Genomic DNA, 25,320 nt, shown 5'->3' on the forward strand with positions numbered 1-25,320 from the left:
GATAAAAAAGCAGATCTTGAAGTTGGACAGTGCAGCCTCCTATTAATTGTTTTCTTATAGATAGTACAGGCCAAAAACCTCAAGTACAACAAGATGACAACTTGAGCATAAAACCAGTACTAGCCATCTGATACAAGTATACACTTCATATTTGGATAAATCGTGAATTGTATCGATTAAAACATTATACACAGTCTTATTCATCTTCATTCCTTTTTAAATTGATCAAAAGAGTGTGCATTGAAGCAGGCTCATTCTGGTTAAAAAAGGAAATTTATTGGGTTAAAGGAGTGGCAAGGCGAGCTATTGTAAACACACAATGGCTTACACCTTTTAATTTCCGTCTGCTAAGAACATTCCGGTTCCAATGATACTATGGCAGTATCGAGATAAGACCAGTTCATGAAAAGGAAAATATTCAAGGAACTAAATTCGCAACATATACAATAGCTTGTTTTAGTAGAATGTAGGAGCATATGTAGTCAAATTAAGAGAGAGTATGTGGCAAAATACACCAGCGTAGGTTAGAATGTGGTTTGTGGGAAAAAAAGGAACAGGACAAGATAGCTCTTTCGATGATTATCATGATCTTAATGTTCTAATTGTCACTTTTACCATAAGAGTATTGTTGACACTATATCCGACAGCTATATTTTTCACAGGAAATTGGGCACAGGATGTAACTATACATTACTTGATTGCTCTGTTCTTGTTGCATGTGTATTAACAAAAAAGTGCAAGTATGCTTGTAATTTCACAAAGGGGACTTTGACAACAAAATTGTCAGAAGTTTCTCCCCAAATTCTATAAATTGCTGTAAATACAGAAGTAGGAAAATATCCTCTCCACAGCATCTGGCTTCACAGAAATGTTAGTAAAGCCTAGATGTGGCTCCACGACTTTTGAAGGGGTGAACTTTTTTTCCCCTGTAAAATGGTAATTAGTTACAAATGATGGACATTTTGTCTCCCAAAGAATTTGACAAGTAACCACCCCCAAAGGTAATCAGGTTCTTCTCCTTGCTAAATTTCTTTTTACGGGGTGTGCCTTCCTTTACATGTGAAGTTTACTTGGTGCACCCGCCCCTACCTCCCCCTCCCCCTGGATCCATGCCTGAAGTCATTCAACAGAGTCATGATAATTCACCCAGTTCATGAGATTCTTCACTTTTACAAATCCCAACCTAAAAACAAATGTAACGATAGGTGCTCGGGAATTTTATTTTTCAGCGCCCACGCTCTGATAAAAAAAGCTTATCTCTGAAAGTCAGGAAATCACCATCAGTGAACAATTCCAAATAAAAACACCTCTTAAATTAATAAAGAGCATATCAGGAGCTGGTATGCAGTGCTTTAGAAAACATACTTTTGTGGGATATTTTTTGTGCTCTAGAAATGAGATTTGTCCTTTAAAGATATCATTGTTTGCCTATGTTGCCTTCCAGGGCTATGATTCCAGTCACTGTAGCTATATCGGAGCCAGGGTGAGCGGAACAGACTCTAGTACAGCGTTCTGGAAAACAGTTTGGGAGCAGCAATCCAGGACCATTGTATGCCTTTGTTCACCTTATGAACTTGGAAAGGTACTTCAGAAGATTTCTGTTTTGTTTTACAAAGATTTAAGGTTGACAAGAAATCACTTAAATTCCCAGTTGCTTGTGGTATGTAGAGTACTATTGCATTGGTCAGATCCATCTCAGAGTATACTCAAGGACCTGCACTTCTTCATCGTCGGCATGGAGATAAGCATTAAATATTGTGCATGCATTGGTGTTAAAGCGTGATTCAACTTAAATCTTTGTGAACACCTCTTGAAGGAATGTTAATGTATTTGGAATCAAACTATAATAATCAGGATGTTGACTCCTGTAGAAGTTATTTCATCGATTTAGCATGATTCAGGATTTCAGGCTCATGACCACAAAATGTTAAAAAAGGAGAGAAACAGCTATTACTGTTTCATGTTAAAAAAGGAGAGAAACAGCTTTTACTAAGATTGTTAATGCTCCAAAAAAATTGAGGTATTGTTGACTGTACACAAGGAAAAGATACAACATACATGAACCTGTTGCACACCGGAATCAGTAGACTATCTTAGCTGGGGTGAGGAGCACCTTGAGCACCTAACAAGGTGGATATGAGTGCTATACAAATATCCTATATTATAATTAGTTCTATTAAGCAAATTGTCCCACTTTTACCAACGTTCAGTCATCCCTTTGACCTTCACTTAGTTTTTGCTTGTGCCTTGAATATACATTCCATCGAGCCAGACTGGTAATATTTTCATTGTTCCCATCTCTAGGTGTGCCCCCAGTACTGGCCCACAAAGGAGGGAGGTCCAGGTACCCAGTTATATGGCAACATTCTTGTGACCTTGAAGGGAGGAGCCAGTGGAGAACACTACTTCACATCATCTTTGCTCATTAGGAATGTGGAGGTTAGTTTGAAATTTGGTTTAGGCAATCCCACTGCTGCCACCATATGTCATGCTAGTCTGCACTCACAGACTTAAATTTGACATTTTTACAAATAATACCATGTCTAGGGTGGAGACTGGATTCCAAACCCTCTGCTTTTTGACAAATAAGAATAGAAGAACGGGACAGGACAGAAGAACAGAATGTGAACGACTCTAGTCTCCTACTTCAGACTTTGCATTATATGCACTATGCAAAAACCAAAGGGTCTTTGCATACAGCCTAATGTGCTGGCGTCAGGATTAAAATTCTCAAAGGTGGTATTGAATCATTGGTCTGAAACCATAGTTTATGTAGATTTTGTGAATCGATTACACTTAATTCACTGTGTATATTGAGAAAGAGTCCATGAATCCATGCTTTTATCTAAAAATGGCGTGACTTTTTTTTTACATTAGTGGCAATGTGCTTTAGCCTTGAAGGCGTTTTTCTACAGGAATAAGGAGATTTTTCAGACAATATTCGCTGCCATTATTTTTATCCTTTAATTTACAGACATGAATTAATGTTTAACAGCTCAGTGACATTGATGTACCAGAAAACGGCAGTATTGCTAATCAAATACTGATGTTAAAATTATACTCAAAGTTTTATGCATAGTACACAGATTCTCATAATCATAGTTGACTATCTTTCTCTCTCACACCTTTTCTGTCTTTGCCATGCTTAATCTTTTTTTTCTTTTCTTCCCTCTCTTCTTTCATCTCTCTCCTTTTTGCATTTTTCTTTTTTCTTATTCTCATTCTAATTCTCTCCTTCATTTCATCTTGAATCTCTCATTCTCTCCCTCTTTCTCACATTTCCTCACTCTTCCTCTACCTCACTTTAATTCTCTCTCTTGTTCTCTTCCTATCCCTCTTCGCAGAAATCCTTATGCAGACCCGTCACCCATTACTGGTTTAGTAACTGGCTTGACGGAGAGATTCCTGGAAGCCCACAAGCTCTGATGTCTATGCTTCTACAGGTTCACAATACGCACCAGGAAAGCTATGGACCTGTCATTGTTCATTGCAGGTTGGTTTCAATACCTGTACTCAAGGGGAGGGTGTGGGGGAGGGGGGAAGTCCCCTTGAACCCCTTCCCACCATTTTGTTGGTGGCAATTATATCTTTTCAAGATTAGAGGACGAAATTCAGTCGTGATTGGGGTTTCACATCACCCCTTGAAATTAGCTTCTGGTATTTGAGTGTGAGCTTGGAGTTTGGGACCAAATAAAAAAAAAATGGTAAATTTCCTAAGTGGAAGCCAAAAGTTTTTGCCGGGAGGGGGGGGGGGGAGGTGGAAAAGCCAGGAGGATGGGGAAAGGGGGTCATTCCTTAAAGCTGTTTGTAAATTTCACGTGATCTGGATCTTGCAATAAATGAGATTTTACCGAGAATTATTTCCTTGTTTTATAAAACAAATAATGCACAGGTTTGATGTTGGTGGCATTACAACATCTTGGGTATTCACGATGCCGAAGCACTGGGTGTGGTCACCTTGTGCCTTGCTTTTTTGCACCATAAAACCTCTAGTGTGTTTTTTGGCACTAATACACTCATGCCTGTGTATATTTTTGTAAGCATCATGGTGTAGTGGTTATGACTTTCACTTTGACACTTCCCCTCCTTGTTCCTGATTGTGCAGTAGAATCTGTGTGGAACAGAAAGAGACCTTTGCCATTGTAAGAGTTTGATGTGATTCATTAATGTGAATTTACTTTGATTTATTTTCAGCGATGGGGTCGGTCGAACGGGATTGGTGATAGCAACGGATATCAACATGCAGAGGTTAGAGGAGAATCATACCATTGATATCCCTCACACAGTATCTACTATCCGCCAGGACCGCGGTCAAGCCATCCTGAATGTTGACCAGTATGCCTTCATCTACAAGGTAGATATATTCTTGCATGAATTTGTGACCCTTGACCTCAAAACCAACAATAACCCCAAAGGCAACATTTTCTGTAATTATCCAGAATTATAATTTGGTCTCCAGAAATACACACACATTAAAAAAATTAGTTAGCTTTGAGTTTGACAAATTTACCTCACACTCACAGATATTGCACTTATCCCCTCTCTATTCTATGCCTTTTCCTACTCTCCACCACCACCACTTATATTTTATCGCCCCTTCTCATCAGAGCATTCAGATGGATTTCTAACATCCTTCCCAAAACCTGATCAACATCCCTCCTGTGCACTTGTGTCCATACTTTCAGTTGCCTTTGTTATCTGATCCAGGAGCTTCTTTTGAAGTTCTTATTTAACTCTTTAGTAGCCATAGGCATAACAAATTTGATGGCTGAAGAAAATAGGTTAACATTATCACTAGATACATTTTAAGTTTTAGTCATTTATAGTTTTCTCTTTCCCTTTCCAATCCAGACTCTGTATGAATTCTCAAAATTCTTGAATAGCCCTGGTGCATTGGAGACGAGTGACACAGAAAGTGTGGTCCTTGAGAACCCTGATGACAGTGTCAGCGATACTTGCAATGAGGATCTCTCATCACAAGGAACTGACAGCAGTCGAGCATCCAGTTTTCTTGGTGACCTGTCCTCGAGCGTGAAACGCCGTCTTGCCCTCAAGTTCCCTTCACTGGGAATCAGTCTGCCAAGACAACTAACCCCCACGTCCAGCCGCATCTCTACCGGAGAATTTGTCGTTATCAACAGCCCGAATTCCACAAATTTGGACATGAGTGTCGTGTCGGGATTAAGTGAATCGGATAAGGGTGACAGGAACAGTTCAGTCTCCTCGCATCATTCGCCGTTCGATCAAACTAGCTTTTGTACGCAGAATGATGTGTTTGCGATAAGTCACAATGACAGCACAAGGCTGGTTCCAAAAGGAAGTGGAAGACATTTCACTGTGGGTCAAAGACCGTTAAAGAAGGAATCCAGTATTGCTACACCTAGACCCGTTTCAGCCTTCTGCAGGGGCAGTAGGGCCCTAAGTACTAGTGAAGGCTCCAAGGTATATGAGGACTGGAACCCTCAGTTTGGTCAGTCAGGCCAGTCCAACTTGCCACAGTCTCTGTCATCTCCAAAGCCAGACCTCCGGGTAGCAGAACTCTCAAAAGGTAATAGGAAGCGAAGTGCCACCTGTGAGTCTGGAAGTTTCAGCGAGAGCTTGGCCAGTACGAACCCTTTTAAATTTGAAGAGTCCCCCCATGAACTATCATCTCATCACATTCGTCAGACATCATATCCAGCAGATATGAATCCTTTTGGTTCGTCACAAATTCTAACTCAATCAGACAGTCCATTTGTTTCCTGTCCGTCATCTGTATCCATCCCATCCACTACCCACTATGATACCTCAGAAAGCCATTCAAATTCTCATCTAACCACAAACCCCTTTCCTAGTGATGCCAGCTCCAGCAATCCCGACAGCCAATACCCAAAAGACAACAATCCTTTTGAGTCTCCCAGTGAATCTGAAGATGCATTTTTCCATTCTGCAGAGAGTGGCTCTTCAGGCAACAGGGCGTTTGTCTTCACCTCGCAGCCCGACACGCTGGGGCACTTTGAACAACAGGGCACCTACCCCAAGGGAATGAACCCCTTTGATGAAAGTGGAAGTCTCCAGTTGCCTTGCAGTCAAAGAGGAAGCGCCAATGTTTTACGCCTTTCACCTGTTCCTTCTAAACCAAACAAATCCAATCATGGAGTGACTACACAACCTACCGCTGCCAGTCGTGGTCAGAATCCCTTTGATGATGATTGGATGGACTCTGCCGAAGAAAGTTTCACATAGCTTTGACAAGTTGGGAGCATGCTACTTCCCACAGACTTAGTGCAAATATCAACCAGTGCCAGAAGGCATTAAGTTAATCTAGTGGCTGCTGAATATGATGATTCTCATAGGCTGCGACAAGGATCACCCAGTTTCAGAAGACAACAGGTTTATAGAACGACACAAACTGTTGAGATCCTTGAAGGACATCTAAAAGTTTGTACATATAACATCCATGCAGTACTCCATATATTATCCACATGTGCATGTATTTCAAGTGGATTTGACTTTGAAAAATTAGGTACCTTGTGAAAAGTCAGAACCACATCTTTTGCGCAGAGAATCCTGCAATTGGCCTCTCATTACCAATTCTCACACTTCATCAAAGAAAAAACAATGAGCAATGCGGGAAAGCCGCTATGGAAAGATGCATAGTACCTACATAGCGGGATTCTTGCTAGAAGATGTGGCACAGACCTTTGACAGTGTACAGTACCTCATCGGTTTATTTTCATTGGTCCAATTGCCAACTCATCTGCTATAATTTGGTCTATCAACAGTTCGTCCAATATCCACATGGTCTGATTGCCATTTCGTCCACTCACCGTTTTGCCTAATAATCAGTTGGTCCAATAGCCATTTAGTCCATATACCATTTGGTCTAATTAGACTAAGTGTTAATTGGTTAAAATGAATGAAAATAAAATGAATATTAGACCAACTGGTTATGAGACGAAATGGTAATAGATGAACTGATGATTAGACAAAGTGATGATTGGACCAAATGGTTGTTAGACAAAATGTTGGACAGAATGGCATTGGAATAAGTGAAGCTACATGTAGGCCCATTTGGAGAGTGGATGAGTTGGCAGTGGACAAGTTGGCTATTTACCCCTCATCAGTATTGGATACATATTTTTGCCCTTCATCCAAATATTTCAAAGGGTGTATCCATTGATACCTACCCTTTGTCAATGTCAGTGGAATTATTTCGTCATGCATCTGTCGATTAGAACAGTACTACATCCAATATCAACTCATGACATAAATTAATTCATTATGTACATCATTCTAAATGCATTAATTTACATTTTTAAGTTTGTATTTTGAAGGTGTGCTCCTATTCCAGTTAAAATGTCTGTTAATGAATAATAATATATATATATTATATAATTTAGCGCTATATTATTTTGGTATTGATGATGAAGAATTGGATCTATTGACACATACTTTTTGTTTGATTGATCCTATACATACAGTAATGGATATAATTCATATTCTTTTTTTTTTAAGCTACATGTACATGTGTAGGCCTATTTTGCTGGTACCGTACCTCATATAATGGACATTTTTATTGCATTGAAATCTCATTACTTTGTAATTGGTCGTCTGCTTCCCCAGAGCTTGATTAAGCCAATACAATCCGAAAATGCGCTCTAAAATACATGAAAATTAGAATGTATTATCCTAAAAATGGATGGGAGTGGAGGGGAGGTGAGCAACTCCAAAAAACTATTTTGTGTTCAAAGTCAATGCAAATAGAGTTTTCTCATCCTATTCATCAAAATTACTGAAACAACTGAACTTAATTGATTTTAGCATTAAAAAATGGCCCCAAAACTTAGAAAAACAAAAGTTTTTAAATAAAGAAATGTGTAAAGAAATTCATGAAATAATAAAATGCAGAAGAAATTAAATTTCTAACCATTTTTTTTTCAAACATGAATATTTACACCATTAAAAATCAGCATTCTAGGAGCTAGGAATAAGAACAAAAAGTATGATTTGTAATCAAATAAACATTTATAATTAATATAATACAATGTTATTTTTAAAAGTAAATTATATTGCACACTATCATTGAGCAAATGTTGGCAGCCGCGCTATTGGGAATCAATTCTGATTCTTTCTTTCTTCTGTTTTTAGAAACAAAACAACAAATTTAGTTTTCCTGTACAGATAATGTATTCTGTTATCAATGCTCATGAAAATCTATGCATGTTTATTTTAGTGTGTGTGTGTAAATTTTTGTTTTTCATTTATATTTTATGTACTAGTACATGTATTTTCCTCCATGTAACTTCTCATTGCTTAAAACCTTGCCAAATATGTGACATAATTTCAAAATCAGATACATGTATTGCACTGCTATCATTTTGTATCTTTATATTCTTCCTTATAGGCAGTTAACTTTTCAATTCTATGCATTCTATCATTCTAGATGTTTAATTAAACATTTTTTTTAATTTTCAGATACAGATATTTAATATACATGTCCTTCCAACTTCTAGATGAGACAGATTGATATATATTTTTAAATGATATTTTCAAGAATAAGAATATTTTTCTGTCATGAACTTGCTTGGGTGCTGCAAGAAAGATGATTTACATGTATGGACACATTTTCATTTTCAGATATTATATAATCAAGACAGTAACATTCTGCATATTTTGAAAATAGTGTAATATTTTGTTGTACGAAGAAGTATTCATACATTTAATAAAATTGATCTATATTTTATGCAGACTATGTGTGGTATTGTGTTTTTAACTTGGCTGTGATATGACCTTTTGTTAGCTAGAAGACTAGCAATTTTTTAATGCACATTTTGGCAAACTACTCATGGGAAACTCAAGAGCTGATGACATTGTACAACTGCAACTTTACAAACTATTTGCAAAAAAATATATAGCATAGAATTAAATATATTTTTATTCATTTTTTTTTTTAATACAAAAATCATCTTTATTTCATAGCATTTCACTTTCAAATGTTATACAGATATCATTTACCTTTTAGAAAATTGTATACATACAGTACATAAGTACATTTCGTTCATAGAAGTAAACAATACAATTTGCAACATAAAGGCACATTTTTAGGTCACATACATTGTAAATATATCACATAAAACTTAGGAATAAATATGCTCAATTGGTTCACCTCTGTCCAATATAAAGTATTCTCACTAATTTTTTTTCAAAGGACAATACTTATAATATACCTAATTTCAAAAGACATTGACTGTACTTGGCTTATTCAACTATACATGCTATGGAAGAAGGGACCAGAGAGGAGTATACATGTACCCCTTAACCCTAACCAAACCAGGCTTTTTGGGGGTGTCCTATGTTGAATCAACCCCTCCCCCTTGAGATCTCAGCCGCCGATCGCGCGAACGACGTGAAAATTGGCATGATAATAGTGTGGGATGTAATCTACAAGACTGTATGGTTAATTTTTCCGAAATCAGATTTTATTTCATATGAATTAATTATACTAATTCATGCATAAATCATGTTTTTTGCTTTAATTTACAATAAAGAGCTCATAGAATGCTTATTTTTGGTGTAAATATTCTTTACTCCATTGCTAACAATTACAAATTTAAAAAAAATCCTGGTTTGAAAATGAATTTCTTATGTATTTCATTGTTTTATTAATTTCTTATGTATTTCCTTTTTTTTCGACCTATTTTTTTTTGGGCCAAATTCATAGTAGTACCCTTTTAAAGTATAATTACGCTAAAATCAATTAATTTAAGCCGATGAAAGTAAAAATAATCATGTCTTTATGAATAAGGTGAGAAAACTCAATTTACACTGATTTTGTACACAAAATCACGTTTTGGAGCAATTTTGACATGCACTATGTAATGTTGCGTAATTATCTAAACATATACCCAGGCATCGTAAATTTGGTCTCAAAATATGCACAAGATTTCAAAGTAAATAGTCAGTGAGCGGCGTGGTCAAAAACTTTCGCGCAGAGGAATGGTCGTGGAAAATGTCCCCCCTTGACTGGATTAGGGTTAAGAAGCAGTAATGTTATACATGTACAATACGATACAATGTCCTCACATGATCACAGAGTTATGTTCCTTGGTTTACAATCGCAAAAACAACCCAGAGAACAGACATTGGATTGAAATATGCACCAAACAACATGATGCAGGCTATCATAGGCAAAACAAACTGGCAAGATTTACACATAATTTCCTGGAATTTCATGATTTGTTGACATTCAAATTTATAACAATAAGGTCCACCAACATCTTATGCTAGAATTTACACAGTAGTTAAGATTAAGGCTAAATTTCAAATAAAATCATATAAATAGTCCTAAATTAATGCTGACAAATTCCAACACATTCACACTACTTTGGTCTCCACCAAGTCTTATCTCTATTCTTACTCATTTTGTATTATTATGGTCCAAACCGCAATGAATAGCATGAACATGAATTTGATCTGGGGGGGGGGGGTGTTTCATTCCATATAGCAACCAGTTGGAGAGGTCGTCTTGTCATCTTGGACCCCCCTATCCCCTCGATTGCTGCCCATGCTAGTTTTAAAACTTGCAATAATAAGAATGAAATAATAATTCTAGAAAATGCTATGTCTCATGAAAGGCATGAATTTAGCACCTTTTGCAAACTTTCACATTCATTATACTACCTTTTAAACAATAGTGAAAAAAAAAGTATACCCTCACTAAGAAATCTGCATAAATTGCCGTAAAGTTCCACCTACAGTACAATGTTACATATAAATATTTCTAAACTACATTTACATATGTTATGAAAATATGTGAAAATATGTGAAAATTATTAACTTTTTAATAATAGGGACTGTCACATAACATTGCCATTTGGTTAGCTTCCATACAAAAATTGATTTTTATTCAGTGCTAGTCCCTGTTACCATGGTAACCTTTATAAAACAGTCCTAAATTCTAGATGTACATATATGCTTTCAAAGATCTTAAAAGTGGTTGATGTACTATCAAAAAGCTTGAATGAAAAACAGACATTTCTCATGAAAAAATATGCAGTATTTTGAGCTTTTAGTTAAAATTCCTTATTCACAAATTAAAGCTAAATTTAATCCACCTTTATCTACAATTTGGGTTTCAGAGAAATTGCTGATTTCTGTTAGGTAATAAAAATAGTAAATGATAATCAATTAACAAAAGAGAAATTACAGTACTGCGATTCTTTCTCTCTATGCAGATACGTCTTTGTAGGCATTTCATTTTTATTATAAATATAACATAAGGTACATGTACAAAGACCCTAAAAGTACTAATACACATATAATACCAAAAAGCTCTCTACAAATGCACAATCACTAAACAAATTCATTTACATGTATGTACTTGACGTGACTACCGCAGATACCATATAATCTTGGAAAAATAGCAGCACATAGCATTTACATTTTTTTTCTAATCAAGATATTACATAAATTGCATTATTTTAACCCTTTTCTAACCTGAAAGACTAGCAAGTCTATAAAATTGGGAATTAAATTCACAAATTAAATCAAAGAAATGGTACAACAAGCATGACATTACCAAAAGGAAAACATTTCTCATAGATCTGCAAAAAATACATTCATCTTTCTCATTTCCCTGTAAAAGAAGAAAAGCTTATTTAGAGCATACCTTTAGGTCCATTGCATTCTATATGGATTAAAAATATAGTGCATGTATTCTTCGATAATATTTTTTGTGAAATTTCGGTACAAGTACAATAAGAACAAAAAACACTCACATTCCATAATAATGACTATTATATTAATCATTTGGCAAAGAAGTAAACATATTTTTAAAAAGGTAAGAGTGTATTATGAAAGGGCAAAAGGGCAATCATGTGAATTCTCAATGATTTCATCTTTTCAACTTCACATGTTGATTAGGGACTGTGATGATCTGTGATTTACATATGGGAAGCAACAAATTTCACATTTTTGTTCATGCCATCATGTTCTATAACATCCAAATATGAAAGTTCAATTGACTTTTATCATGCTTCTAGGGTCACCAAAACTAAACAGCCCATATTCTCAATTCAAGTTACATTCAAACTCTGGTCTGAAATTGTGGTATAACTATGTCACCTTTATCAAGTCTATCCATAGATCACATTTTTTTTTCATGGGAGGACGAAAAAGTATGTTTCATAAAATATATCATGGACAAAGAGTGTTTACTATCATAAGTAAAGAATGAGAAAAAAATAGATGTTTTGGGGAATATTTTAAGCGTACAAAGGAGTGAGTTGTACTTGTGTGACACCACAATTCTTGGTCACATTGCCAATAGGAGGGTCTCAACAGCATAGTGATTTCCACATTTTCAAAATTCATCATTCTTTGCCCATTTCTTCTCAAAATTTCATTTATCTCGAATCTCTTTCACTGAAGTTGTAATTCTCCTTAGTTGAAAAGATTGCCATATTCCCCAAAAAATTGACCTTGGCAAATTTGCCTGTACAATTCAACATACCAAATATTCACTGTGCTCTAAATAATAACAAAAAAGAAAGCCCCTTTAATATGCACACACACTTTAGGACAAACTTTCATCCATTTATCGAGGTATACTTGGTCAAGGAGTTTGCTTTCCGGAGGGCTATTCTCTTCTGGCATGCGACGATGACTCCTCCAAATATAATGAGAATGACAGGGATGCCAAGCCCCACTGAGATGATGGAGATGATGAGGATTGATAGACCGTCGCTAGGTGGGGTCCCGTATCCTGTCACACTGTTCCTGTATATCATCAATGAGAAATCAGGGAGATGGATTGAGAAGATTTGGAGTATGGCATTGATGAATTTCTTGCACTTCACAATTATTCGCCAAGTTTTTAATAGTATCCTGGAGCTGCCAATGAGGTAAATTTTATTATTATTAAGCTGGGTACCTATAATACCTCACCTGTGGTGAGGATGGCAAATGTAGCATGAATGAGCACACTGTTGGTCAATTTACTTAATTTACTTAAATTAACAGTTGCTTCATCATTTAATGCAGTAACTATTAGTAGGCACCATGTGACAAAAGTGAGCAGCATTCATTGTTATCATGAAGGCTTAAAGCTATCCAAATCACTTTCAACTAGTCATTAAAGGAAAATAAAACCTTTGGAACAAGAAAGCTTGTGTGAAAATAGAAAAATAAAAAAAACAGATCAAAGAAAGTTTGAGAAAAATTGGACCAAATAATGAGAAAGTTATGAGCATTTGAATATTGCGATCACTAATGCTATTGAGATCCTCACATTGGCAATGCGACAAAGATGTGTGATGTCACTTGTGAACAACTCTCCCATTACTTTAGTATATATTTCACTTAAACTGCCTCTTTTATCACATCTATCGGTAGATCATGTATTCTTTCTAAAGGAGGGCATGTACTACCGATTTTCAAAGAATATATTATGGATAAAGAGTTTGAATCACCATAAGAATGAGCAAAAAGAGACATTTTGGGGGCATTTCATAGTCCATCAAAGGGAAAGTTGTTCACATGTGACATCACATATCGTTGTCGCATTGCTAATGGGGGATCTCCATAGCATTAGTGATCGCAATATTCAAATGCTCATAGCTTTCTCATTATTTGTCCGATTTTTCTTAAACTTTCTTTGTTCTTCTTCTTTGATTTTTCTGTATCCACACACAAGGCCACTTGTTCCAAAGGTTTCATTCCCTTTTAATGGCCACTGTATCAAATTTTCCTGAGCCAACTCCAGCTGTGGAAAGCCAAGGATAAGGCTGACTGCATGTCTCCAGCTAGCACTGTGTGAGCAGCCAAAACTCAAGCTCAAGCATCGGATGAAAGTCTGAATCTTAAAACAAACGGTCATTTTTCAGTCAACCAATGCCAATAAAAATCGATCCAATACTTGCTCATTGAAAGATGGCTCTAAAAATTCATTAGGCTTAAGTAAAATTTGAAACATTTTTCTTTATATGTCAAACAAATTTGAAAACTGAATGAACCGATACATGCGATTGAATTTTGAGTAACATGACTAAAATTTGACAGATATTGTTGAGATCGAGCGTATTGACAAATATTCATATACTCTAAGAAAAAAAAGTTTCCAGCCTATAGTACTTTTGTGAACCAATGGAGTTGGAATGAAGCTAGGCAAAATGAATATCGAGCTAAGGAAGTATAACAAAACCTACAAAGGATATTGCTTTCAGTATTCCCCAGGATATTAGAAACTACATCAAAGCTCACTTACCATGCATAATATTTGGTGGCATTGTAAAAACCATCTTTGCCAATACCGAATGATATGTTGAAGCTGCCTAAATCGTAGTCAGACAGGTTACCAAAATAAGCATGTGCTATGCTGTAACTGCTCATATAGTGATTGGTGAAATTTACTGCATAGGTTTTGATCTGTATAATTCAGGATTAAATGAGAAAGAAAGAGAATACAAAAAATCATTTTACTTAATATTCAGATGAAAATGACATTTGGCTATTACACAGACTATTGAATGAATTATATGAATGCTAAACACACTCTTATTGCAATCTAGTTGATATACCGGAGGCCTGTATTCTGAACGCTGGTTTAAAGTTATGGATCGCTAAATGAGACAAAAGTCTTGAGAATAGATGTTGACTTTATCAGCTTATTCTGCACTCAAATCATTTACAACTGTATGAGAATTGTAGATAAAATAGTGTTCTTTATCATTATTACCTCAGTCACATTTGCTCAATGGCGGGTGTACGGCGGCTGTAAATACCTGAATTTGAAAGATTTCTGCGGCGGCTGCAGAGTTGATGTACGAAGTATGGTATTCCTATCTTTTTACAGGCCGTAGAATTATAAATTACAAATGCCCCCCCCTCTCCATTGACCTGATGGATGGGTGTGTGGGGAGGGGGTCTTTAATATCAAGATTAATTGCAAAGAGGGCTTATCAGACTAGGCACAAGATTAGGCACACTGTGGCTGATTGAGCAACTTACGGGGCTTGAAGCTTCTGTATTTCGGTCAGCACTGGTGTAAGCAATAGGTTTCCACTGCATAAAGCTACCTCTGTCAGATTTACTTGTTCCATTTAATAAAACTTGGTAGGTCTGTTTCAAATGAATAGGTAAGGACAATGAATGACAAAAGTATTAATAAACTTACAAACAAAGACAGAAAAGGGACAAGTGAAAGGCCCTTTAAGCCCATCAGGTGACCACGGTTTACAATGCCAAAAAAATTGACAATAATGCAAACATTTAAATAACTCTTTTCAAAAAGTTAGTAAATCAATTCAATGAAAATACAACTTCAATTTATGTATACCCAAACAAACGAACACTTATCAGTCATTTATCGCTTACTTAAATTTTTCATTGTTTGTCTTCTTTTTCTTGCTCTTCATTATTCATCGATTTTAATTCATTAACATATTTCTACAACAAACCAAAAGATGGTATACAAAACTTTCAAGAACACATTTTCAAAGCTATTACTATAAAATATTTTTTTCAATGTTCTAAATATTTTTTTTTGGAAGGTCCTGAAAACCTTTTATGTTTGCTGGCCATCTACATCAGTCATTGAGTTTACCTACTTTAAAAACAGCTGGTGTGTACTCGTCATCTATGCTGGGTTTATCTTCGAGAGTGATGCCCGATTTCTTGGAAGTTTGCTGATCCCTCACGATGAGCATCTCCAATGCAAACCTAGGCTTCATGTAGTTCATTTGTAGGTTATCAAGGATCAGCGAAAATTCAGTGGTGTTTGGCATATGTTGTAGATGAGGTAGATTCTTGCTTCTGCCTTCAGCGCCAAGGCTTTGAACCTAAAGAGTGGGATGTGATGATAATAAACTGACCCATTCAGAACAATGAGTGATTTCAATACCCACACCTATCAGTGTGGGTATTGAGCCGACTTTTATTGGTATAAATAGTAAAACAACCAACTTGTATAAAATTATTAAGATCCTGGGATGAATCTCAATCAATGAGCTAATGTAGCACATTTTCTTACACAAACTTTGAAGCTGATCTAAATTAAAGCTAAGCAACTTGAACAGACTCAAACATAACTCTACTTTGAATTCAATTTGGCTGCTATTATTTCAAGCTTTCAGCTTACGATAGCTGGCCACTGCATTTAAAATTATTTGTCATTGTTTACATGAATTATGTCTATATCTACTTTTCAATAACTACTAATAAAATTGTCACCTTTGTAATCTGATCATTATGTATGTTTGATGTTATATCATTTGTAATTTTGATTTATTAATACAGTAAATGCAGAAATACCTGCTTAACAAAAAAATTTATGTCGTTTTATGAGATAAAGATAATTTTGATTACTCAAATCAGGTTTCGGATTTAGGAAAACCTATCTAGATTGTGTTACCAACACCGACAACAACAAACTTGAAATTACCCCCACTGAATTATTTCAAGCCATTGCTGTCAGGTCAGCTTTTATTCAAATTGGCTACGATAGTATATTTATATTATTGGTTTTACCTTTCATTTCAATTTTGCTGTACCAGAAATAAATAGAGATTGATAAATACTGCCTTTAAGTATTTGGGGATTGCCAATGTGGATGGAAAAGCAATTCTGACATTGCTAATTTAGGGATTTTAGAGATTACTTTCATTTCAATCACCACTTGCCCAACTTACTATGACAACAATTTTCAGAGACATTACACTACCTTCAAAGTTAGTGATCCATTATCAGCTGCTGGCTCCATGCCTGGCACTGTCTTAAAGAGGGCGCTCTTTTCAGTGCTATTAATGGTAACATTTGACCACATCAGATCAGATATGTCTACTGTCCGGGTCACGTTGACCTTGGTGATGTCTGCTGTGTCCTTTTCATCATCGTACTCCAATAACTGTTGACAGAGTTAAGAATTTAATCAAAATATGTAATCAATTTGTCAATATTATACCCTAATGATATAGGCCAACCATTCCGCAGTATTGGAAAAGGTGCCATGAATCCCAACATCTTGTGCCCGTTTCACAAAGGACTTGCAACTGTTGTAACTTTGCCATAATGGCAACTACCACGGTAACAGGGCTCATCAGTCAATCAGAATCAAGGTTGCCATGGTAGCTGCCATTATGGCAAAGTTACAACAGTTGCAACTCTTTATGAAATGGGCCCCTGATGTCACAAGCCAGGAATAGTACCCTGAGCCATAAATAGTTCAAAAACCTTCTACGGCTTGATGGGCGGGGCATATAAAAATCAATCCCATTGAGATTGTAACAGTGCGTGTACAGACAATGACCAATCACTTTTGGCAAATTATATAATTAATTTCTCACTCAATGACTGGGATTCTTTACTGTTTAAATTCATTCAATTGCATTTCTAATCAGTTGTGTTTGATGATATTACCATGGAGCTACTAATAACGGATATAATCCATATATACAGAGCCTTCAATCAGAGGTTTGGTGAAACGATGATAGTCCCCATTTTCCTTCGCATTCTACTGTTCTAGCATCACTTCGGCAACCATAGCCCTTGTTCACTGTATGAATGTGAATGCTACAGAAGAAACTCTTGGACTGTAGAAATCTGTTCTACTATAACAGGCAGAATTCAGCTAAAAAAGAAGCACACATCACATGCTTTGCACATTCTGGTCTGAAAATGAAATATTGCATCAATTTCAGACTTGATTCGACTTATTGCAAGGTCTACTTCTACATGTATACAGAATATACTGCAAACTGATATGTTTTTATTCATCCAGGAAGAAATACAAATTACGAATAGAAATAAATCTGATCATCTGGATTTACTGGTTTGAAACGGAAATGGAGACTATACTGTAATATCATTTTGATTCTAAAAAATTCAGATACAAACCCTTGACATGACAAATGCCGAGACTGAAAGCACATCTTCTTTGGGGGTGAAAGTGATTGCTCCTCCTTTCCTGGCGATAGCATTCTTCCAATCTACTTTCATCGTTGCTGTTTTCGTTGTTCTTGCAACCAGCAGACTTGGCGATCCGATAGAACACCAGACATGGTGTATCGTGTCTGTAGGACCTTTCGCCTGGAAGTGTATAAGATTGTAGAAGGTGCCATTGCCACCCTTACATTCTGGGATGTCGCAGCCATCGTTGTAGGTGATTGTTACCTGTGAGATCAAAAATTTAAAAACAACGAAAGCTATGAGGATGGAAAAAAAATCAGGGTCAAACTGTTTTTGCCTATTTTATAAAGAAAGAAAGGGACATAAAAGCTATTCTTTGTATTGTAGACATTGAGAGCTTGTAAATATACACATCAAAATAATCATAAAATAAAATTGATCATTGGTCAATTCCATCATTTGACCCAAAAAAAAATCAATTTTGTCAGCAATACCGTTGCTATTCGATGCAATAAAAGAGAACAAAATAACAATCATCGGCGAGGGAGAGTCTATTGTTGAGTATAACAGTCGCTCACTTCTTTCCATAAAATCGGGAGGTAATTAATGTATGTTATCGCATAGCATTCTGTAGAGTTTACTAAAGAGCTGAATATCCAGTACCAACCGCACAGAGACGTTAGCGTTGACAATGTGGCAACGGAGGCCCTGTAACAACTGGTAATGTCCCTGTGATGCCTAATGTAATAACAATGTATTATTTACTTCTGATTGATCTTAGATCAATGTTTGACATCACAAGCCGAATTGTAACATGATACCTATGTGCCGCGCCAACTCAAGAATAGGGGGCTCTGGAACTAAATTTTGGTCTTAAAATGAGGGTCTCTGGAGCGGCTCTTAGATCAACGATTGCTAAAAATGCAATGCTCTGGAATGAATAACATGAAAAAGGGGGTCTCCGGAACTCATTAGATCGTAGGGCGTAATTGGTAGTGGCGATGTAAAAAAACGCGAGCGTGTCTTGCTAGATTCGTATCATAGGGTGGTTATTTTGTCATTTTCTTATTTTGTTGTTCATTTTCTTTAACTTGTGTTTTCTTCAGCTGTTTTACATTCTCTTCCGTCTAGACTTGACTTCATTTGCATTTCTTTTCAGCACTGCCCTTGCAGTCTGAACTTAGGTTATTTGAGTTTAATTATATTCAGTTTTCATTCATCCTTCTTCACATTGGATTCTTTTCCTCTGATTCTCTTTTTTCATCTTCATTCCTTCTCTATTCAGGTGTTCCACTCATTCCATCCCTCACCTGATTCCTTAGTGTCTAATGCCATTATTACATCTTTTATCACCTTTATCTTATTCCTCATTGGTTTATATTATGAATTGGATTACTACATTTTAGTTGGGCTCTCCTATTTTCTTTAATTTCATTGGTTAGTTATAGTGTTATGTTTCTATATAGCTCTACAAATATGTGGGCCAGGAAGGCCTTTGGTATAAGAAGAGAAGTGATTTTAATAAATGCACAGAGACACACACACAGACACGACACCAGATTTATTCGACTTCAGTTTAATTTCTTTGCGTCTCCTAGTTTCACTTCATTTCCCCTTTGGTTTGATGATTGATGACTGAGCTTGCAGCTTTGAACTTATAATTGTTCAACCCTACAATATCGGGCCAGCGCAAGCTAGCTGTGGGCGCAAGGATCTTTGGCGGGCCAAAATAAGGGCTCTGCGCTGATCGAGCTCGCTGCTCTGACCAGCTGAGTAGGTCTCTGGAGCGAGAAATTACGAACGAGAAAAAATTGAATCTCTATGACTGCCTGAATTGGTGATGCTCTGGAACGGAAATTTAGGCTGAAAAAGGGGGTCTCAACCGCGGCACATACGTATCATACAATAACAATGAGTATCCCTTTCCCCCCCCCCGGAGGAGCCCGGCCAGCTGGCTCCCTTAAACCTAAAGTTAAGCAGATCAGGCCCTATATTTTTAAAGACCCTGACCGGTGTAAAAACAATCATATATCAAAATAAAGGTAATGATTCAAACAATACGAATATACCAAAAATATTACATATATCTCCTTCCAATAGTTAAAAATATTAAATAAAAATCAAAGAAACTGCTCCTCCAAAGTACGCTTCGATTGAGCACCCCCACGTCGCCTGGAAATGATGACGTCACGTTGTGTCAGGAGGGTTGTGATTCCATAGGTTTGTGTACAAAAGCATTGGGTATTTTCTTCTATTTCCATGTTATGAATCCATTTTTTTTTTGCTTTCAGATGAAAATGGCACTCAAAATTATTCACTGTTCAAATTGTTGTAAACCTACAACTATTCACTACCTTTTTTGTGATTTCTTTGTTTGGCTCTTATTGGGCCTAAATTGCTATGTCAGGAAAAGTTGTTATACATAATCTAAATGCAGATAGAATTGAAATCTGCGCCAAATTTATAAGCAGGAAATAAAATATGGCAAAAACTAGTTCAAAACTGCAGATTTCATAAATTCAAGCTTGTGGGTAAAAATATATGTAATATCCCTCTGTGATAGAAGTGAAGAGAATGAAATGCATTATCTGGAAAGCAAAAAAATCACCCAGTTTTTTGTGTACAAACCTATGGAATCACGACGCTTCTTACACAACGTGACGTCACGGTCTCGAGGCAGGTGAAAAGGACAATAAAGCCTATTTTCTAAGCGGGGTTCGAAACCCGATAATTGGAATATTCTTAATTAAGCAAAATACTCAGCTGGGAAGCGGTGAAAATGCATAAAGCATACCTTGGTGCATTTAGTAGCTTATAAGCTTTCGATTGGTATATAATTTATCAATTTCATTTTCGGGTCCGGTCTGGATCTTTAAGACCGATATTCGGAATTGCAGAAAACATTACATCTGTTATGTTACGAGGCAATGTTTGCTAATGCTAGTTGCTAACTGTTTCAGTGTTTGAAAATTCACGCCCATTGAAGAACATTGCATACACGTACGTGCGAGGTCCGTCTGTATACAAAACTCGCATTAGTGTGAGTGCGTTGGATTCTGATTACTTTCTAACCTTAAATCACTCACTGCATCCAATGCAATGATCCATTATTATAATAATTATTTTGCATCAAGTTCCAAATTTCATTATTTGTTAAATAATAATTTTTATCTATAAATTGTTCTTCAAAACGGCATTTTGTAACATCGTTAATCGAAGACCTGTACGTCATACATAAGCAGTTCAAGCCCATTGTATTTGCGTTGTGTACAAATGGATCGAGGGATCTACACGAGATCGGTCTGGTAAGAAAACTCAAATTTTTCACCTTTTTATTAACACATTTTTATGCACCTTCTTACGCATTAGGCGTATGAAGGTGTATAAACAGTAGAGGCGCACAGCCAATATGGGAGACTGTCTCCCAAGAGAGAGATTATCTCTAATATCAGAGACTTTTGTAAATAATTTGGGTATCCAATTTCAGAGACAGTCTCCAGTTTGGGAGACCAATATCCTTTGTTTACATTTGCTGCAAAAGGTGTGATTGGCAGATATGAAAAATTACCCTTTTTCACCGCCTACTTTTGTTTTGATAAGGATTTTTGTTGTCATCCACACACAAAACAAATGGGCTTCTGACCTAAGTAGGCGGTGCTGCACCATCCCGAGTTTGCTCAATCTCGAGATTTTAGCCCGCTCGGTCCACTTCGCGATTAATCTCGAGATTCAAGAAACCCCGTCTCCACCATCGCAAGAAGAGCGATCCCTGCTCGAGCGAGGCAACAAGACCGATATTACGAGCATGCGCACTTTCGGATCTTGGAGTTTCAACGGCCCGCGCTTTTGAATAACTTCCCGCGATATGCAAGCAATGTACTCCTTTCACTAGCACTTTCGCCGAATTCGACCGGTGTTATGCAACAATCCTCTCAGCTCAGCGAGTGAAGAAGTGATGTATTCTTCGTTAAATATGATGGCGGAGTAGGAGGCAACGACAGAGAGAGAGAGAGGGAGAGAAGGAGGAAAGAAATGCTATTTGCTCACATTTTGCGAAAGAATAAGACAACACTGCTGTCAGTGTTGTTATTGAATATGACCATCGTCGATGAGCGCCTCCCCCTTCGGTCTGGTCTCTCCCAAAATCCATTCACTGGTGGGACACCATCGTTGCTGATTAGGCAATTGATGAACGCTATTCGCGATAATATCTATTCGCATGTATAAAGTTGACTTTCGCACGTGTTTATGTTTTGACCAAGGCGGAAGTGGAACGCGAATTGCATTACGGACTGACGTCATGAATAAATTACCCCGAGTCCAATCTCGAGTGCGTCTGCACCGACGAATTAGCAAGATAATTCGTAAAATAGCGCGCTATTTTGCAAATAAACCCGAGTTGACTTGGGATTGCAATCTCGAGATTAATCCTACGAACTAGCGCGATAATTGCGTCTCCACCGCAAACTATCTCGAGATTTTTCAGATCGGGATAATTTGCCGGATCAGAAATAGCGCGCTAATTTGAAAACTCGGGATGGTGCAGACGGCCCTAGTGAGACAAAATTTTGGGTGGAAAAAATAACGCTTTTGTTGGTGTTGTTTCTTTCGAGTCTCCAATATGGGAGATTGTCTCCCCTATTGAAGAGTCTCCCATATTGGCCGTGCGCCTCTACTGATAAACATGATAAAATATAAATAAGTAAAATCACACAAATGATTTCTATCTTCAAAGATGGATTTCCTAGGGAAATCCATCTTTGTTTACATGTGTCTCTTATAATATGGGAGGAGGTTCAAGGCTTCGTGATCAAATGACAATATCAAAATCATAAAAATATGATCACACAGAGTCCTCAAGACATGTCCACACACACAACATTAACAAAACAAAACAAAAAAAACAGACAACAAACCCCAATTATGACATTCGGTGATTAATTTCTAAGTAACATAGAAACATCAAACAACAAATGGAACAAAGAGATTCGATATTTACTTGCAATACAAACGTTTTTTTTTTTTTTTGAAAAGCCGTGACTCTTCTCTCGACACAGCTCAGTCACATATAATTATAAACACTGACTTCATTTTCGGCGGGCCCCTACGGCTACGAACATCTATCGCCGCATCTCACCGATGCACTTCTCGCCCTGGCCCGCTGCTTGGCCTGGCTGTGTGATGTGCGGGGAAAATTTGATTCAAAACGGGTGCTCAGCTAGCTGCTAAATAACAGTACATCCACTTACATTTCTAATCTGATCATCACATTTTACACCAACTGTGATAGTAGAAATAAGGAACAAACATCTGAACATAAATGCAGTTGCAGTCATTTTGGAGATAATTCTTGATACTTGCCCCTCGCTCGGCCTCGTCTCCTTTCATTTTTCACTGACTGCGCTGAGCCGATATGATTTCCGCTAGACTAATGATCATGTGATATTTGATCAAGTAACGTGACCTCCGTATCGGTAACACAAAACTTTGCGATTGACGTAGGCCGATTTCACGATTGATTTTAATAACAATGATAATGTTATGTTATGTTATGTTGTTATGTTATGTTATGTTATACCGAGGTTGTTTTACCTGACTGCTAAGAAAACACGAATGCCTGTGAGCAAGCAACCAGGGGACCAACGGCTTAAGGTCCTCTCCGAGGGACCTGGTAATGAGGATTATATGTTATATCGAGGTTTTTTACCTGACTGCTAAGAAAGCACGAATGTTATGCAATGAAACCGCACATTTTAATTTGCAAAGGCCTATCCTATTTCTCAATTGTTTTTTTTTTTCCATTCATATCCGAATTCACAAAGACATGCTAGATCACCGGTCCCAGCCACCCCACTGGGCAATTTGTTACCGATTACCAATTTTACCGGTTATTACCGGTAATATCACCCGGAAATTTGAGTAACACCAAATATTACCGTTATTACCATGTTATTACCGAAATTATAATTCCTGTTGATACCTGTTACTGTTATCACCCTGATGAAACCTACATTTACCTAGTTACAACAGGGTGATGAGGGGTAATAAGGGTAATGTTGAATGACTTTGATTGGTTATAACATTGCAAACTTTAGTAATAAGAGCAATCTTACAGCAATCCCGGCGAAATTTTCAAAGTCCAAAAAATTACTGTTATCACCCTGATGAAACCAACATTTTACCCAGTTACAAACAGGTTGATAAGGGGTAATGGGTAATGTTGAAACGCTTCCATTCCCAGACAGCAAAGTATCTGGATCACATACAGTTCTTATCTGGGATATCTGGGTCCCATATGGGCCCACATGGAACCCGAGATGAAAACATATACTTGAACCCACATGGTGCCCAGATAGGACTCAGATGGAAACGAGACCTCCAACCCATGCGGAACCCATTAATATTGGGTAAATGGAGTAATATCAGATGGTAATATCAGGAAAATGCTGGGAATATTAGTTACTCATGAATATTCATTACTACAATAAATGGCCAAAATTTTAGCTAATATAGCTGTAATAATTAATGTGTTTATGTTTATGCAATTATTCCACCCAGAAAATTTTCAGAAAAATGTGTAGTTTATATATCATATTAGTCATAATCATGACATTAATTTTAGAAAAATGTTTTAGGGTTGAATAATTGTTAACCATAATTTGTCAAGTGTTGTAAACTCGCTCAATATATAGAAGTAAATGAGAGGGTTTGGTGGATAGGTGTAGGATAGGATTAGGATTAGGATGTAGGATTTTAGGATAGGATAAGATGATATGGCTTAGAGTATGGAGTTGTAAAAATGTGCTTCAATGACCCTAATGACACTAATCGTTTTTTTAATGAGCCGACATTAATTGGGTAATATTGGGTAAACAGAGTAATATGAGGTGGTGATATCATTAAAATGCTGGAAATAGTAGTTACATCATACTGAGAAATATTGGGTAAATGGAGTAATATCAGGTCCAGGTAATAAGAGGGAAGGATTGGTCTACTATTTCCCTGTTATTACCCACTGTTGTTACCGTAGTAATATCCATGTTATTACCTGTTACAACCCGGGTAATGTCAGGTAAAATGCCCAGTGGGACTGAACTAGAAATACTAATAATAATATTTCTTGTTCAGTGGTCCCGGCCGGCAAAATCCAGGTCAAGTACCCGATGTGTTTATGCCCAGGAGGGCCCTCATTGAAACCAGTTGGATTTCCAACTGGTTTCAATAGGTTTCAACTGGTTTCAATTGGTCTTAACTGGAATGTAACAATTTCCAATTGTAACCAGTTGGGCAACTGGATATCCTAACTGGAACCAGTTGAGTAACTGGAAATGTCTTCCAACTGGAAATACTGGAAATAGTTACGGCCCTGGAAATCCTAACTGCAGTTGCACTAGCTGGAAATGATCAACTGCATGAAATTGACTTCTAACTGCATGG

The 25,320-nt window shown here is 36.9% G+C and overlaps 2 protein-coding genes across 2 annotated transcripts in view; one reads left to right on the forward strand and one right to left on the reverse strand.

Annotated features, from left to right (window-relative positions):
- LOC129262373 (uncharacterized) overlaps nt 1-8,728 on the forward strand; it is a 31,846-nt gene extending 23,118 nt beyond the window's left edge. The window contains exons 7-11 of the mRNA XM_054900482.2: nt 1,445-1,582; nt 2,305-2,439; nt 3,345-3,493; nt 4,195-4,354; nt 4,852-8,728. Of these exons, the coding sequence (XP_054756457.2) occupies nt 1,445-1,582; nt 2,305-2,439; nt 3,345-3,493; nt 4,195-4,354; nt 4,852-6,225 (1,956 nt within the window). The 3' untranslated portion in view covers nt 6,226-8,728. The remainder of the gene's footprint in view (nt 1-1,444; nt 1,583-2,304; nt 2,440-3,344; nt 3,494-4,194; nt 4,355-4,851) is intronic.
- Nucleotides 8,729-10,150: 1,422 nt separating this feature from the next.
- LOC129262372 (glycosylated lysosomal membrane protein B-like) lies at nt 10,151-23,327 on the reverse strand. The gene is made up of 7 exons (XM_054900481.2): nt 23,133-23,327; nt 17,872-18,147; nt 16,700-16,882; nt 15,588-15,818; nt 14,989-15,099; nt 14,246-14,406; nt 10,151-12,759 (listed from the first exon to the last, which is right to left on the reverse strand). Exons 1-7 carry the CDS (start codon nt 23,217-23,219, stop codon nt 12,570-12,572), a joined length of 1,239 nt encoding a protein of 412 aa, XP_054756456.2. The 5' UTR covers nt 23,220-23,327; the 3' UTR covers nt 10,151-12,569.
- Nucleotides 23,328-25,320: the final 1,993 nt, after the last annotated feature.

The sequence above is a fragment of the Lytechinus pictus genome, chromosome 5, assembly GCF_037042905.1.
Source record: "Lytechinus pictus isolate F3 Inbred chromosome 5, Lp3.0, whole genome shotgun sequence".
Classification (NCBI taxonomy): Eukaryota; Metazoa; Echinodermata; class Echinoidea; order Temnopleuroida; family Toxopneustidae; genus Lytechinus; species Lytechinus pictus.